Genomic DNA, 17,572 nt, shown 5'->3' on the forward strand with positions numbered 1-17,572 from the left:
TTTTATAACAATATATATAATATAAAATAATAAAATATAAACAATACTTTAAAAACGGTGCCGGTGCCTAAACCGGTACTTTTAAAAGGAGCACAAAACGACAGTCGGCGATATTAAAGAATGGCCTGTTTATTGCTAAGGCCACAGGGCCAAAATTAAATGATTTATTAAAAATGTAATAACAATAACTTATTTCACCAGTAAATTCCTGTTAAACGACAAAAACAACCACTGGATGGGAAAAGGGTATTTTACAATAACTTTGAATGCAGCACGAGGCTGGCGAGGCGAGTTTCAAGTGAACGCAACATCTGTGTTGTTTTTCAGACAACGGCAGCTACAGACTGGTGTCGGAATCCTCTCCAGTGAAATACAGACAAACTTTTACACCGTTTACTGTCAGCATTTTAACCGTGTTTACTCCAGCTGCTAGCTAACGGTAGGCTAACGTTACCTGCTGCCAAGTGTAGTGTTAACTAGCGTGACATGCGGCGATGTTTAGGTTGTCTCTAACGTCCGTTTCGGAGCATCAGAGAGAAGAGCATTTAATAGCATAGCCTTGCCAAAATCCTTCACATTGAACTAACATTGTAGGCTAACAACACAAGCCGACAAGCTTGCTTTCCATTATAACGTTAACGTTAAACATGTTAACAACAACGTTAGAGAAAACAATTATATTGTTGGCAGATAACAGCACTTACCTCAAAACTAATGTCAGTGATTGTGATTGGCCAAATGACTCGCGTGACGTTTCATCAAAGATGTTTTATTGTGAAGAAGACCGCAGTAGGTATGTCTTTTTTTTTATATTTGTATGTTATTTCTCATTTGTATTGCCTCGTATGTTTCTATTATTTATTTACTTTTTTATTTTCATAAGTTTGTGCACTTGTTGTTCACGTGCTATCATTGCTTACCCGATTTTTTTGTAAACTGCATTTTGTCAATAAAAAAAAAAAGAAAAAGAAAAAAGACCGCAGTAGGTTTTTGAAACTCTCGTTATGGGAACTTGTAAACTAAAAACTCTTCGGATCTACACGATTCACTGGATGACATTTTCCCATTCATAACGTCGATTTTCGCCGAAAAGTGACTAGTTTGCAGGTATAGTTTACAACCCACGGTACATGCAGCAGATGTGAATATATTATTATCTGCTGCGTCCACTTTGGGTTGTTCCACAGATATATTCTCCTCTACAGCTGCTTGAGAGATCGTTTCCACGGCATCTGATGATGCATTATCATTGTGTCCACTCGGCTCCTCCTCCATGTGGTCATCAACGACAACTTCTTGATTAACCTCTCCTTGTGTTCCGCTCTAAATGCTAATTTTACTTTCTCTAGCCTTTTTTGCTTTTGACTTACTGTGTATATTTAAGTAGCTCCCCCTTTTTTGTTTTGTTCTTTGTTGTTTCTTTTGCTCAGGTAATTCTCTCTTGTACATAGACAACATTTGTATTGTATATACGCATGTATGTCCTTTTCCCCAACGAGAGTTTTGTATGTTGGTGTTTTTGTCAATAAAAAAGATCCAGTCTTCCTCTGGTGCCATAGACTGTATATAGAAGTCTGGTGCACTCATAGACACTTATTTACAGTCTGTGTACTCATTCTGGTGCACTCATTCACTCATATTGACATAAAAGGGTGCACTACCTTCTTATCTGTCTATGTGCACTACGGCTCTGCCTCGGTGTTTTCAGGCCAATCTAAAATGCACTCGGGGTTTTTCTGTTGTAGTTTAGTTGTTGTTAGTAATTGAATCAATGACAATTAGCAACATGTCAAGTCTTATAAATAGTTTATATTTAAAATGCTGTCATTTTAGAAAGATATTGACTTTTAGGAACGGCCAAATTTAACTTAAAATCTTTTGTTTTGATGCGATTTGTTGGCCATCTCATTTTCTGAATCCCGTGACGTTTCAGGGGTGTCAACTTCCTGTTTTGGGTTGCAAGGCTAGCGGATGTGAACAGATGAACTCTTCCTCTTTCTACGTTTGTCCTTAATTTGTCAACATTTTTGTTTAAATAAACACACACGTACGCGCTAGAAGATGTCGGAAACGGGAAATCGACTACGAAAGCTGCTCGAATCGCCTAATTTCGACCCGCAAAATTACGTCAAGCAGCTGTCGCAGCAGTCCGATGGCGACAGAGATCTCCAGGAGCATCGTCAGAAAATCCAAAACTTGGCCGACGAAACGGCTCAAAACCTGAAGAAAAATGTCTACAAGAACTACAGACAGTTCATTGAAACGGCCAAGGAGATTTCCTACCTGGAGAGCGAGATGTACCAGCTGAGCCACATCCTGACTGAGCAGAAGAGCATCATGGAGAGCATCACCCAGGCCTTGTTGTCCACAGACAAGGACGAGACCTCCAAAGAGATGCAGGCTGCTTTCCCCAAAGAGACTGAGGAGCTGAAGCAGAGGACGCTGACCTCACTGCTGGAGAAGGTGGAAGGGGGTAAAAACATCATGGACACCCCAGGGAGGCACCTTGTTTACAACGGTGACCTCGTAGAGTTTGATGTTGACAACATGTCCCCCATCCAGAAGGTGCACGCTTTCCTGATGAACGACTGTCTGTTGATCGCCACCTGGCTGCCAAACCGCAGGGGAACCGTGAAGTATAAATACAATGCCCTGTACGACCTGGAGAGCTTCGCCGTGGTCAACGTAAAGGACAACCCTCCCATGAAGGACATGTTCAAGATCCTCATGTTCCCCGACAGCCGCATCTTCCAGGCGGAAAACAGCAAGATCAAGAAGGAGTGGCTGGAGATCTTGGACGAAACCAAGAAGAACAAAGTCACCAAGGACAGGCACACGAAAGAGGAGGAGGTCCCGACGTCTCCTGTGAGGGCGGAGGCGTCCACCAATCCTTTCGAACAGGACGAGGACGAGCCAGCAGGCGCCGAAGAAAGTGTGGACCTCAGCCCGGAGTGGATCCAGGAGCTGCCGGAGGATCTGGACGTCTGCATCGCCCAGAGAGACTTCGAGGGCGCCGTGGACCTGCTGGACAAGCTCAACGAGTATCTCAAAGAGCAGCCGGTCACCCAGAGGGTCAAAGAGCTGAGGTTGAAGGTGGACCAGCGTGTCCGGCAGCTGACAGAGGTTCTGGTGTTCGAGTTGTCTCCAGATCGGTCGCTTCGCGGCGGACCTAAAGCCACCCGCAGGGCCGTGTCCCAGCTGATCAGACTAGGTCCTGCTTTGTTTTTTTGTTGTCATCAATATCACCTCACACATCATATACCCCATGTTTAGTTTACTATTGCATAGGGCTTGGACGATACGCTTTTGTCCCGATTCGATTCTTTCACGATACTAGAGGTGTTGAAATTAACGCATCGTGATGCATCGAGATATCGAATCGAATCGCTGACGTGATAATCGTAATCGAATCGGGAGATCAGTGAAGGTTCACACCTCTACACGATACATGTGTGCCAATTCTATTTGTATTGCGATTTTCATTTATTGCGATTTTCAATTAAATAGTATTGCGATTTTCTTTACCTTTAACAAAAAAATGGTTGAATAATACACTTCTAGATACGTGTATATATATATATATCATGAGACATTTGTTTTCTAAAAGAAAATGCACATCACATCAGTCAGACATTTATTTGTAAAGTACATAATAATGAAGTACATAATATGTATTTTCTGCTTTTGGTGTGTTTTGCTGGAAACGGATATGATGTAGTCGCCTTCGGCGGTACCGTATGAACAGAAAATGATGACTCATTGGTAAAAAATAAAATAAAAAATATTGATTCTAGTGAAAAGAATCGATTTTAAAAATTGTCCCAAAAATAATCACGATACATTACATAAGACAAACAAAAGCAGCAATGTTGCTCTATCTTCAAACTAATCATCCCTTAGTTATTATTAGGTTCTGATAGTTTTTAGTTATGTGTTATTAGGGCTGGGCGATATGGCCTAAATCTTCTATCCCGATATACTGTAGGTCATTTCATATCTTGATAACGATGTATGTATATCAATATAGCATGTTTTCTGAAAATGTAATAGTCTATATGAAATAACACATGGTAAAGCCCCAAACAATGCCCCTGTCTCACGTTAGATCAAATATTTGCCGTCAATTTGAATTGATTTTTTTATATGTTTCAGGCCAGTCCACCAAGGCCTGTGAGTTGTTTCTGAAGAACCGCGCCGTTGCAGTCCAGACGGCCATACGGCAGCTTCGCATAGAAGGAGCCACGCTGCTCTACATCCACAAACTCTGCAACATCTTCTTCACCAGCTTGCTGGAGACGGCCAAGGAGTTTGAGATGGACTTTGCGGGGAACACAGGCTGCTACTCCGCCTTCGTGGTCTGGTCCAAATCAGCCATGAGGATGTTTGTGAACGCCTTCAGCAAGCAGGTAGTAAGAGGATCAGACAGACAAGCAACAGCCTGTCAACTATGGGAAAAGATGATTTAGTACTGATACCTGTGATTAAAAAAAGAAATATATATATATATATATAAAAAATAACATGACAAAAGCGTTCTATCTGGAATCATGAAAAGCGCAAGTGGACTGCAAGTCAGAAGTAGAGTTTGAGCCTAGACTATAAACTTTGGATACTGTGTATTACTTATATTACTATAAGTATTACTTATATAAATATTAAAAAACTAAGCAAAAATATGGCTGTTTGCTTCAAAGGAGAGGAGAGAAGTCAGGTAAAAAACTAATTATGTTGTTTTTTTAGTTAGTTAACTTGCTAACTACCTGCCCATCTTATTTACCTGTAACATTGAAGGTAATTGAAAACATTGACATGGGAGGTAACATGTTTCGAAAGCATGTGAAATTATATTTGTTCTTGTGAAATAGCAGAAAAAATAAACCAGATAAAGTGATTTTTTTTCGTCTTCATCAGGTGTTTGACAGCAAGGAGAGCCTGTCGACAGCAGCGGAGTGCGTTAAAGTGGCTAAGGAGCATTGTCAGCAGCTGACTGAGATCGGCCTGGACCTGACGTTCACCCTGCAGTCCCTGCTGGTCAAAGACATCAAGGCGGCGCTGCAGAGCTACAATGACATCATCATCGAAGCCACCAAACACCGAAACTCCGAGGAGATGTGGAGGAGGATGAATCTCATGACCCCCGAGGCTCTGACTAAACTCAAGGTGGGTTTTACGTTGCATTTCATGTTTTGTCTCGTCTTTTCTTATTTTGCCTGTTGGTGATTGGATGTCAGTCAGTTGTTAAGGATAGATAGACATTTATTGATCCTTTCAGAAATTCATCTTGCACCATACAGCTCAACAGACAGACAGACAGACAACAGACCATAGACAACAGACAACACACACACACACACACACACACACACACACACAACAACAATACAATACACAACACCAAGTATCTCTACATTATTAAATAGTAAAGTGCAGTATCATTAGCACCAGTGGGCTATCAATAGTAAGGTGCAACATCATCAGTTGATCAACAGAACATTTCCAGCTTCTCCATTGTGAGCATTTGGTGCCTTTCTCCATTTTATAGTTATTCATTTACTTTATTTAACCAGGAAGAGACTCACTGAGATTAAAAATCTCTTTTTCAAGAGTGTCCTGGCCAAGACAGGCAGCAGTACAACCACACATACAGTACATACAAACACAAAATACACAAAAACACTAAAACATAAAAAGACTGAAACAGCAAATCCCTCCAAGTCAACCACAATCTGGAAAATCATGGATTTCTGTAACTTGTTCCATGTAGAGGGAGCAGCAAACTTAAACACCTTTTTCGCCAGCTCAGTTCTAACCTTTAAAACAGACAGAAGGAAAAGGTCCAGGGAACGAAGATTGTAAGTCCCGATACTATTTACACTGATATAGGTCAGAAGGTAGAATGGAAGTAGACCTAAAATAGCCTTTTATATGACTGTAAACTTAATATCCTTGGGTCGGTCGGACAAAACACGACATTTGAAGTTTTACCTTTGGACTCTGGACTCATTTTCCTTGATGATGGTCTAGTACCGAAACGTTGCCTACTATTAAATTTATTATTTTTTGCAAGTTAGACAGTGTGCGGGAGTTCATTTGCTACTTTTGACTTACTTGTCACCCTCCGACGCACCTGTCTCATGTTATAGATGTGCGTCGTATTTTTCTGTATGTTTTGGACTCCGGGAAATGGTGATGGGCTTTTTTTTACTCAACACTCTAATTTTATAAACTAACACTGATTGACAAATAGAAAAAGTAATGAGTGGGTACTGAAAATAATCTTTTGTTGTAGACAGTACAGTTCACTAATTTAAACTTCTTGTGATTTCTACCTGTGTGCGGAGGAAAGACGTACCCGATGCTTGGTGTTAATGACAACAAATGTTTAAGCCTCCATGAATACAGTATATGCTAAATCAATGTTATGTTACCATATGAATCATTTTTTAAAAATTTTTTATAATTTTTTTGAGCTTTTCCACCTTTAATTTTTGACAGGACAGCTAGGTGAGAAAGGGGAGAGAGAGAGGGGGAAGACATGCAGGAAATCGTCACAGGTCGGACTCGAACCATGGACCTCTGCGTCGAGGCATAAACCTCTCAGTACTTGTGCGCCTGCTCTACCACTGAGCCAACCTGGCCACACATTACCATATGAATCTTATTACAGGGGAATATATGATGTAACAGTTGAGCCTATCTTTCTTTTTGAACATGCATTCTGAACATGCCTGTTTGAAAAGACCGTTTACCGTGCAGTAAAATCATGGAACGAGCTTCCAGAAGTTGTGCATTCCCCTTCAATTAATTATTCTAAGAATAGGTTGGATGCATTTTGCCTGTCAAAAGGTGTAATATATAATAAAAGCTTGTCAGTAATTTATGTAACTTATTTATGAATTGTTAGAACATTTCAATCATGAAATGAATGCGTTTTATTAAAACATGTTCAAATGTGAATACATATATATATATATATATATATATATATATTTGTTTTGTGTTGCTTGAGTCTGGAATAGAGGATTTTACAGTATATCCTGTACCAGAATTTTTTTCAATAAATTTCATTTTTTTTCTTTGCAGGATGAGATGCGCAGCTGTGGCATTGGCAGCTTCGAGCAGTACACCGGCGACGACTGCTGGGTGAACCTGAGCTACACCATCGTGGCCTTCACGAAGCAGATGATGAGCTTCTTGGAGGAAGGCCTGAAGCTCTACTTCCCCGAGCTGCACATGGTGCTGCTGGAGAGCCTGAGAGAGATCATACTGGTGGCCGTGCAGCACGTGGACTACAGCCTGCGCTGTGAGCAGGACCCGGAGAAGAAGGCCTTCATCATGCAGAACGCCACCTTCCTCCACGACACCGTTCTGCCCGTGGTGGAGAGGAGGTTCGAGGAGGGCGTTGGCAAGCCGGCCAAACAGCTGCAGGACCTGAGGAAGAGCACCAGGCCGGTTCGAATCAATCCAGAGAGTACCACATCGGTGGTCTAAGACTGCAATAAAGGACGATGGGCAAATGAAAAATGTTCTTTTACTGACTCTTCTGTAGGGTCAGGCATCATTTGGATTTTAACAATTCTGATTCCAATTGCGATTTCTTCCTTTCGATTCCGGTTCTTATCGATTCTCGATTCCGATTCTTTGAGGGGTGGAATTGAAACGGGTCACATGCTTATTTCACAAATAAGAGGAACGTTTTATTTTGATTCAATGGTGGTTTGCAGTTTTACCGGGCTTTATCAACGTAAAATAAAGCCACATTAGAGCGCCGCTTACTGTGCTCCGTGGCTGCAACACAACAAGCGCCTGGCTGCTACGGAAACCAAAACTTGCGCATATTAAATTTGGAACCCATGATCAGATTAGAAACCAAATCCTCCAAACGATTCCAATAAAGAAACGATTCCACTGGAATCGTAATTTTTGAAACGATTCCAAGTAGGAATGTGCCCAATCCTACTGTTCTGGCATTTTCAACTCCCATTTTAGAAATAACGGCTAGTTGTCGGTTGTTTTGAGATTGCAGGACAAGAAATGACAGGATGCATCTTGGAGAGCAGCAGAATACCATACCTCAAGATAGGTATGTGTAGAAAGCTACTTTGCACCTGAATTTGTACCAACTCTCACAAAAATGCCTTTTGATGGTTGATATTGATGTTGGCTAATATTGATGAAAAATGATCTGATATTAGTATTGTTTTCAAAAATTCCTATCGCTGCAAGACTAACCAAGCTAACCAAGAAGTGCGCCATTCCTCAAATCTGTGTAATCGTGCAATGAGGATATGGTTCTTCGGGACACATTTGAGACAAACAGCTGATAAATGTATGTTCATTTTCTGATCAAACCGGTTATATGCCGTTTTGTGCATGTGTGTGTGCCCCTGTTTTTTTTCTGAAATGGCATTACACAATTGATTACAGATATTGGTAATATCTGATCTTAATTGAATATGTGTGTACTCACCATGAAAAGCTAATGTTTATGCATAAGTTGGAAGCTTTTATTTTCATGCCACAGGACCATTGTTAGACACTAAATAGTATTGCAGCTGCTAGGACTGATTAAAAGGGATGACTGAAAAGAAAATGACCTGGTAAAATCAAACACATGGAACTCAATAAAGATCTTCATGCACAATCCAAGTTTTTTTGTATTTACAAAAAGATATACGTTGCACCTGCTATATAAAAGAATGTGTTCAGAGTGAAGTTCCTGTATAAAAGATCTGTTGTTTCCAAAATGTTTCTGTCAAGCCCACCTTTTAAAAGCCAAACAAATTTCACACTCCTCTTCAAAAGCATAACATGCTTGTAACACTATTACCGAGAGTACTAGTAACTAGAGCCCTTTATTTAGAATATTATATATTAATATAATTCTAAATAAAGGGCTCTACTAGTAACTAGAGGAGCCAAGTAGATTTATTTTTTTTAAATAACATAATTTACATTAACTGAAAATTTCTTTTCCCACATGTATCATTTCTGTTGAACCAAAGGGTAGGGTCAGAAGCTTCAGCTTATATCAGCCCCCCCCCTCCCTCCTTCTCACATTTTTAAGAGTAACAAACAAATTGTCAAGGAAAAAAACTGACAAGACAAGAAAGATAAAATAAATTATACAAAAAAACTAAAGAACATATAGACTTACCCAGATAACTTTCTACATACAGTACATACATACATACAGTGTGTTTGCATATGCATGCATACACTTACCTACATATATACATACATACATACACGCCTACATATACCCATAAGGGTCAGTACTTATATACAGTACATCGCCACCATAAGGTGAATAATATCCTAAATAATGATGATAACCATAATGATAATAATGACGGATGTGTTTGTTTGAAAAGGATCACCAGTTTATCCTTTCTTCCATGCCAAAAGTCTATTTTGCATATCTACATGTTGTTTTTCTGTCTGAATTTATCTTTCTAACCTGCACCAATGGTGCTAGACCTTTTCATGGTAGAACATTTTGACTTGTCATAGCAGGGAAAAGCACAGGTGGAATTAATAACATTAATGATGGTTAATTATGGTGATGATACAGTAATGGCTGGAACGGATTGCAGCAATTAATGTTATTAGTTCCACCTGTGCTTTATTTTGAATCCAAATGTCTGTGAAAACGCTGTAATTTTAGTTACACTCCACATATTTCACTCTACCATCGCACTTGATTGCTCTTGTGAACGTGTGATGAATGAAGAATCAGTGTTGCAAAGGATTTGATCAATCTAATCCTCAAATTAATATTTGGCAGACAAATCATCCTACATGTAGGTGTGTTCGTTTTACCGGATAAACCAAACCCTGCCTATCTGATTCACTTGGTGGAGGTCAGCTAGGAAGTTTTGAACTAAAAGCAAAAATCTTTAATGGATACAGAGAAAGACTGAAGCATCTGCTGTACCTGCACATTACAGCACATTATATATATATATATATATATATATATATATATATATATATATATATATATATATATATATAAAGCATGTTTATGTGACTGTACAAAATGAAAGCACTGCAGCTCAGATACCAAAAACAATGACATTTATTTTTTGATCCTTGTTTTATGGCTATATTGCCCTCTTGTGGCAGCTCAAAATCAAGAAATTTTGAATAGCAGAATCAAAAATCAGATAAGCTTTATTGCCAAGTACGTTTTTTACACATACAAGGAATTTGTTTTGGTGCTGTAGGTGCGCCTCACACAATCTCTAAATACAAGGCTAAGAAAACCAAGCGCCAGAATATAACAATATAAGTATAAACATATATACACAGTATGTATTAAAACTAAAAATAAAAATATGATGATTGATTTCAGTTATGTGGATTTAAAGGAAACATTTTTCTAAAAATAAGTAATAATGCTAATAATAACGTCAGTAATGTTTTATAGATACTGTTTATCAACTTTAGTTTTTTACTATTTTTTTACTATTTCTTGGGAAACATCCAGAAATCAGTGCATTCAACATCCTGTTTTGCTAGAAAATAAATTCTAAATTCAATCATTTTGAAATGTCTGTCTTGCAGTTCTCCCTGCAGTCAAAGCCAGTTTAACCATACTGGATTGTGTTGTTGCAACATGAAAACAATTGCTCCTCTCTTTGTGTCAAACATTTCCCAGCAGCGACAGGCCCGGCGTGCCACGATGGCAGACGCTGATATTTTTAGACTCCGTTCATGATTTAACACATGATTGTTCTCTCTGCTTCACAGCTCATCTTATTACAACCACTGATGTGATCGAGGGCTCGACGAAATCCTCGGGTGAAATTATCAGCTTATCTTCAGAGAAGAAGCATCAGGCTGGTGGGATTTCAAGAGGAATTTATTCAGTCAACACAAGGAATATACAGGGAATATTTCACGTGATGAATAAATGGTCATTTTGATTCTTCAACAGCAAAGGTTAAGATTGTAGTGAAGCTGTTGTACTTTAATACTTCATCTCAGCATCTCAATCCTCTATATAATGCAAAGTCTCTGCCTTACGATCAAGTATTTTATTTTGTATAATTTTAGATCATGCCTAATAACCTTGGGGAATATGGAGAAGTTACTATTAAATGTTATAGTGGGATACAAATTCCGACTGCTTTTTGGTAAGCCACAAAACGTTGCCTCACTATAATGCACTGCCCTTCTATCACGTATTTCATTTTGTATAGTTCTCAAATATTGCACATTTTACTCCACTACATTTATTTTGTTTTATAACATTTTGATTTAACTTTATTTACTAGGAACTTTGCAGATTCAAATGATAGTAACACATAAATTGTGATGTATTATTATAGATTGAGACAACATTTTGGGGGGAAATTCACAAGCTAGCAACTTTCCAGTAGGCCTATATAAATGAGTTAAAATAAGCCATACCTTACTGCAACATGATGTACACATTGCGTAATGCGACGCGCCACCTGCTGGCAGCAGAACAACTTGATTTTTAGTGACATTGAGTAACTTAGAAATGAATACAATTCTGGATTAATGCATGCTGCTGTTATTTATCATGATTCTACAATATGAGGTCAGTTGGTAATATAATGTAATAGGTTTAATTTATGCTCTTTTAATTGTTTACAATGTCAAGTGCCCAGAATGTGCGAAAACAGCAATGCGCATGCCCAACGCTGATTGGCTGTTTGACCGCTGCACCCGCTTTGATTAGCTGTTTGCCAATGAAGTACTGTTTGTCTGTCTGTTATTTGCTCATAGTTGTCGGACTGTTTGTATTTCTTCTTTGAAGATAGTAACTATGGTCACCATGAACGATGTCTATCTTCTACAGCACACGTTTAAAAGTCCGTCTTTTAAAGAAAAACTTGAGGTTAAACACCTCGGTGTTCACCAGCCGCGAAATATTGTTATATGGTCGACTCGGACAGAGTGGCTAACTGCTAGCTAGCTTGTCAGAGAAAACGCTTTTTTGCTTCTCGTGTTGTGTTTATATTCGGAGGGGATAGAAGGGGTCAAGAACAGATTCTCAGGAACTCAAGAATCTTTCTGAGAGGAAGACCAAACACAAAAGCATCAGAACAACAAGGTAAAATTGGACAAACACAGCTACAGGGGCTAAATTCAAAAACTGCACTTTTGACATGGAATGGCTACAGAAAATGTAGCCTGAGTTCCTATATAATGCAGTCTAAAAATAACCCCAAATTACTCTTCATTGAATGTAATTTAAAAGGGATAGTGCTGTTGGGAGTTTGTATCTGCTCCAGGAGCATCTTGCAATGATTGCTGTACTTTCAAAAACCATTTAGACGTCTGCATTACTGTCAAAGTGACAATTTACTTGAGCTTTCATCTCTTATCACACTGAGCTGTCTTAAAGTGATTTGCAGCCCTGCCTTTACATTTTTATGAGTACATCCCCTCAGTAACCATTTCAAATGGAGGGGCCAGGCTGGGGCCACATGGCGATTTTAAGGTGGTACCAAATAAAGGCACAAGTGTTACATACTACAAACCCTCCATAGGTTTGGTTCTACAAAAGACGATACACATATAACAATAAACACAAGAATACTCATACTCAGTGTTAACCTACATTTTATGTATCACTGCACATGAATAATATCCCCTCTTTGGGGATAAAGATGGGGTGAAAAATATATGAAAATATTTGTCACAGTTTGGGGGGCCAGAGTGGGGTCAAGCCCCCCCCCCCCTATAGAAACTTAGTTCTTAGATTGTGTTAAAGGTTAAATCAGGCAATGAGAGTAATTGCATGTGTGTGTATATCCGTTTTAAAGTGGGTGTTCACACTCATGTTACCACAGAACGGATCTGAATCCCATGTAAAGGGATGCTAACAGGGCTAATAAATGGAAGCGCTGTCCCAGTGGGTGGAATTAATGCTGCACCCTGAGGGACTTCAGTCACGGCTGCTGTCTGGTCACATTAAATGTTTAGCTAACACAGAAAGCTAATGTCAATCAACACAAAGGTTACTGGATCGAACTGACTGCAAATCTCCATCCATTTCGAGCATTTGTCCTGGTGGGATCAAGCAGTTTTATGTTTTATGTGTTTCATCTTTATTTGGTATGATCATCTATCTCAGGCTGACAGGCAGAACAAATGCAGAGTTTCAGGCAGTCACGATAAATGATCATCATTATTATCATCACGACCACCATTACTGTTGACATAATGATTGACAATCATGGCATTTCTATTCCCTGTACCAACCTTAAGGGTGGCTGAGGATAGAAGACTTTTTCCTTTACTAACAGAAATCAAGGGAGTTCTTCTTTCTTTTGTCTTTTTGAAATGCTGACCATAAGAGCTTGCAGACTTGCAGTGATGACTACTGCACCAAAGTACAATTTTGAGGGACTACTTCTCTTTTTGCATGATTTCAATTTCATACTACTTCATACTTCTACTCCATTATTTCAGTTATACTTTTACTCCATCAGATTGATCTGACATCTACTTACTTTGCAAATAATATTTTTCATTTCAAAACATATGATCAATTTATAAAATATGATGCATTGTATTGAATTAAACCATCAAAAAAGTAGTTAAAATGAGTTCCACCCGACCTGGTATGAAGCTAAAATGTTGGTTAAATATTAATTGATATAATGAATGAATAATAAATACAATTATAAATAATAATTATATCAATAGTGATAATGACAAATAGAATAGGCTATAGTCAGATTTCTGTGTATAATGAGTATGTTTTTGTTTCTGTAACTACTAAAACAAAGTTACAATGTGTTTTCGAACCAGGATTAAAACATTTCAGGACTGCAATGTGGCAAAAACACAAAAAATATCCAACAACAATATAAGATAAAGCATGTATAACTAGGCCTATATAAAAACAGATAAGACAAATACTGAGTAAATAACATGACAATCAGGGGATCTGTGGTGTTTCAGAGCCTTTAAATTAACTCGATCAATCAACTCAACCCACAATCCCCGCCCCTTTGCGCCTGCGCAGAGCCGCATAGGGAGCTGTCCGTGTCAGTCGGTGCTGGAGTGTTTTCATTGAAGCTGCTTCTCTCCCCCCCCGGTCCACAGAAACAGACGGGAGCGATGGAGGAAGAGTTAAAATGCCCCGTTTGCGGTTCTCTCTTCAAGGACCCCATCCTGCTGCCGTGCTCCCACAATGTCTGCCTGGCCTGTGCTCGGAACATCACCGTCCAGACCCCGGAGGGAGAGACCCCGGTGCAGAGCCGAGCCTCGGGCAGCTCTGACTACGACTACCTGGACATGGACAAGATGAGTCTGTACAGCGAGACGGACAGCGGATACGGCTCCTACACGCCGTGCCAGCTCAAGTCTCCAAACGGGGTGCGGGTGTTTCCACCGGCCAACCACCCCCGACACTGCTCCCTCACCTGCCCGCTGTGCCACCGGAGCGTCTCCCTGGATGAGCGTGGTCTCCGGGGTTTCCCTCGGAACCGGCTGCTAGAGGCCATCGTGTCGCGGTACCAGCAGAACCGCCGCGCATCCGCCTCCTCTTCTTCTACCGCGGTGAAGTGCCAACTGTGCGACCGCAACCCAGTAGACGCAGCGGTGATGTGCGAGCAGTGTGACGTCTTCTACTGTAACGCCTGCCAGCAGCGATGCCACCCGTCCCGCGGTCCGCTCGCCAAGCACCGCCTGGTGCCGCCGCCGAACCACGCGGCAGGAGTAGGTGCGGCAAGCGGAGGAGGCAGCGGCGGTCAGCTGCCGCCCGCCACCGCGCGGAAACCGGCGACCTGCGTGGATCATGAAGCGGAAAACTTCAACATGTACTGCTACAGCTGCAAAACTCCGGTGTGTATGAAGTGTTTGGAGGAGGGGAAACACGCCAAACACGATGTCAAACCGCTGGCTGTTATGTGGAAACAACACAAGGTGAGCGAACACACACACACACACACACACACACACACACACACACACACACACACACACACACACACACACACACACACACACACACACACAGAGGCCTAAATACACAATTAGCATACAGAGTGAATTGACCTAAATGCCTTTTAAAGCCATATAGGCTATTATTGAATCCAATGAACTGTAAGCCTTACACACACTATTGCATCTCTCTCTGCTCTCAAACACACTGTTTATTACCTGATGTGCCCTCACTGGCATTGAATAGCTTGCATCAATCGTAGTCTTCATGTTAAACTGTTATGGTATTAAAGTGATATATACTAGGTATTATCTATCACCGTACATGTTTTCAAACCAAATCCTTTCCCATATTAGCCTATATGCATTTATATTTGTGTTGGTTATTTAAAATTGTGCTGTAACTGCTTTGTCATGTTTTAAGTGAATTTACTGTAAATGGAAGGAGAGGATGCTACACTATGAGGTAGAAAAGGTTGGAAAAGGGAAAAAACGTGCAATCCTGTGTTGAGTTTACTGAATGTGGGACGCATTGTAAATTAGAGAACCCTGACTGATTCACACTTAATTAAATAATCACTGTAGGCGTAAACCCCCCGCTGTGTGTGTGTGTGTGTGTGTGTGTGTGTGTGTGTGTGTGTGTGTGTGCGCGCATGCAATATGATTCATCCCTTGATTAGGTCACACAGCGTTGTGTTGCTATTTCATGCATTACTGGCTCACGTGTGTGTGAAGTCACTAGTGACTGTAGTGTGGGAAGAAGTGTTTGGTGTATTTCCTCAGGCAGGATCAGGACAGAGATAAGAATCAAAATTAAGCTTTTATACAAGTTTTAAGAAAGATGGTTAGAAAAGATCTTGTTTAAAGGACATATGCATATCAAGTAACTAAATACATTCACTCAAGTACATTTTAGGTCGTTTTAAGATACATATTCTCCCTCTACTGTAGCTGTTGAGGTTTGCAGATTAAAAATATTCAGGAGGTAAATAGATTGAACTGTGTGTTTGGGGAGAAATGGAAAGTGAGTTCCATTTTGCATACTATAATGATATAAAAGTGTCAATTTTCAGCAAAATGGCTTGACACAACCCAGAAATATTCCGCTGTACAGATGATCAAAAAATAGACTGGTGAACATTATTCAAATTAGTGTTGAATTGGTATCGTTCAAAACTATATGCGCAGCACTCTGGATCTGGTTTATATTCATTTGAGGCGTAGTTACATTTATTACACACACACACACACACACACACACACACACACACACACACACACACACAAATAATCATTCATTCACTGTGAAGTCTACTGGAACAAAATGTGGCTAAAAGCAGAACCTAAACCACTCACCGTGTTTTGCCATCCAAACTCATCCCTCCTCGACTCTCCACCTCTGCCTGCTAAAAATCACCCGCCTGTTTAATTAAAGGATGATTAAAGTGATTTATGATTTAATTCATCTTTAAACGACTCTTTCATTAATTTAAAAGTGCGCTAAGGGGTTGGGGGGGTCAGCTCAAGTTCACTCCTCTCAGGTTGCAGTGTGATCTGACTGCTGTTAAAATCTCAAACTTAAGAAATTGAAAGCCCAGATTTAATTGCACAAGGGGTGATAGGTGTAACATGTCAACAGTATCAGTACCATATTAATTATGAGGTTACGGTGGGAAGAAAAGCCTCAGGCACAGTAATCAAAAGGGTTTAAAAGGAAATCAATAGTACTATTTAAGAGGCTGCAGGACCAGTAGTTGATTTTTCTTTTTTCTTCATCTTTAATCAGACTACTTACTGTTTTTATAACAACATTTCATTAGGCCATCATCATCATGATCATCACACCCAGACTTAAATTAAAAGCCATTTTTGTCGCTCTCCTGCTAAGTGGGTCATTGGGAATAATCTCTCTGTCTGTCTCTCTTGTTTTCCGTGGGATTGGTAGCCTCCAGCCAATTATCTGTCACACGTTTCAGCCTCTTTCGCCTTCTTCTTTGGCTTTAGCTCATCATTCATCTTCTCTATATGTCTGCCTCTCGTCACCTCTCCATCCCTGTCTCTTATTTACTCTCCTTCCCCCCTCATTTACCTACTCCCGCCCGTCTTTCCTTCTCTCCCTCCATTACTCTGTCCCATAAATGGACTGTGAAAATCCCATCAGAGTACAGGAGTGAGAGGGCGTTGATAAGTAATGAGCAGCGTATGAATAAGAGATGGCCGCCACTTAGTTAATATGGTGTCCTTCGTGTTGAGGGGGATCGATGACTGGCTGTCTTCCTCCCTCTCGGTCTGCACTTGAACATACTCCAAGCATCACAAGCTGAAATGGCTGGGAGTTTTTGAAGTGTCACTCAGAGCTGTTTTTTTTATTTTGGTGGGTAGCACTCTCTTCCTTTGTTTGTTCATTCTGTGTTTAGTCTGTATTGCTTGCATCTGGTTAGCATCATATTCCTTCTTTTCTTCCTCTTTTTTTCTATTGATTGAAAACAGAATGCTTCTTCTTCTGTGCACAAAAAATGACTTTTTCTCAGGAAAGACCAGATATTGGAAGTTTTTTCAAAGCTTTTCTGAACTACCAAAAATGGATTTACCGTTGTCTAGGCATGTATGGGCCTACGAGACACTAGACAACCAAGTTGGT

The 17,572-nt window shown here is 40.1% G+C and overlaps 3 protein-coding genes across 7 annotated transcripts in view; 2 read left to right on the plus strand and 1 right to left on the minus strand.

Annotated features, from left to right (window-relative positions):
- The window catches only part of LOC116066483 (nucleolar and coiled-body phosphoprotein 1-like), a 3,341-nt gene extending 2,572 nt beyond the window's left edge, over positions 1-769 (minus strand). Inside the window, exon 1 of the mRNA XM_035995180.1 lies at positions 705-769. The gene's annotated coding sequence lies outside the window, so the exon portion shown is untranslated. The remainder of the gene's footprint in view (positions 1-704) is intronic.
- Positions 1-8,646, plus strand: part of exoc8 (exocyst complex component 8) — a 26,453-nt gene extending 17,807 nt beyond the window's left edge. The window contains exons 2-6 of one of the 3 annotated variants that reach the window (XM_035995179.1): positions 2,049-3,211; positions 4,153-4,406; positions 4,912-5,160; positions 7,084-7,534; positions 7,956-8,646. In XM_035995179.1, coding sequence (XP_035851072.1) covers positions 2,062-3,211; positions 4,153-4,406; positions 4,912-5,160; positions 7,084-7,491 — 2,061 coding nt within the window. In that variant the 5' untranslated portion in view covers positions 2,049-2,061 and the 3' untranslated portion in view covers positions 7,492-7,534; positions 7,956-8,646. Of the gene's footprint in view, positions 1-1,920; positions 3,212-4,152; positions 4,407-4,911; positions 5,161-7,083; positions 7,538-7,955 lie in introns of those variants that run through there. The other 2 variants (XM_035995178.1, XM_031322133.2) reach the window with 2 other exon arrangements.
- Positions 8,647-13,935: 5,289 nt separating this feature from the next.
- LOC116066083 (E3 ubiquitin-protein ligase TRIM9) overlaps positions 13,936-17,572 on the plus strand; it is a 49,425-nt gene continuing 45,788 nt past the window's right edge. For 2 of the 3 annotated variants that reach the window (XR_004895849.1, XM_031321873.2), the window contains exon 1: positions 14,107-14,913. Coding sequence is in view for 2 of the 3 variants with exons in the window: in XM_031321873.2 (XP_031177733.1) it covers positions 14,107-14,913 (807 nt within the window). In the remaining variant the exon portion in view is untranslated. Of the gene's footprint in view, positions 14,914-17,572 lie in introns of all 3 variants that reach the window. The other variant, XM_031321872.2, reaches the window with a different exon arrangement.

Source organism: Sander lucioperca, chromosome 19 (genome assembly GCF_008315115.2).
Source record: "Sander lucioperca isolate FBNREF2018 chromosome 19, SLUC_FBN_1.2, whole genome shotgun sequence".
Taxonomy (NCBI): domain Eukaryota; kingdom Metazoa; phylum Chordata; class Actinopteri; order Perciformes; family Percidae; genus Sander; species Sander lucioperca.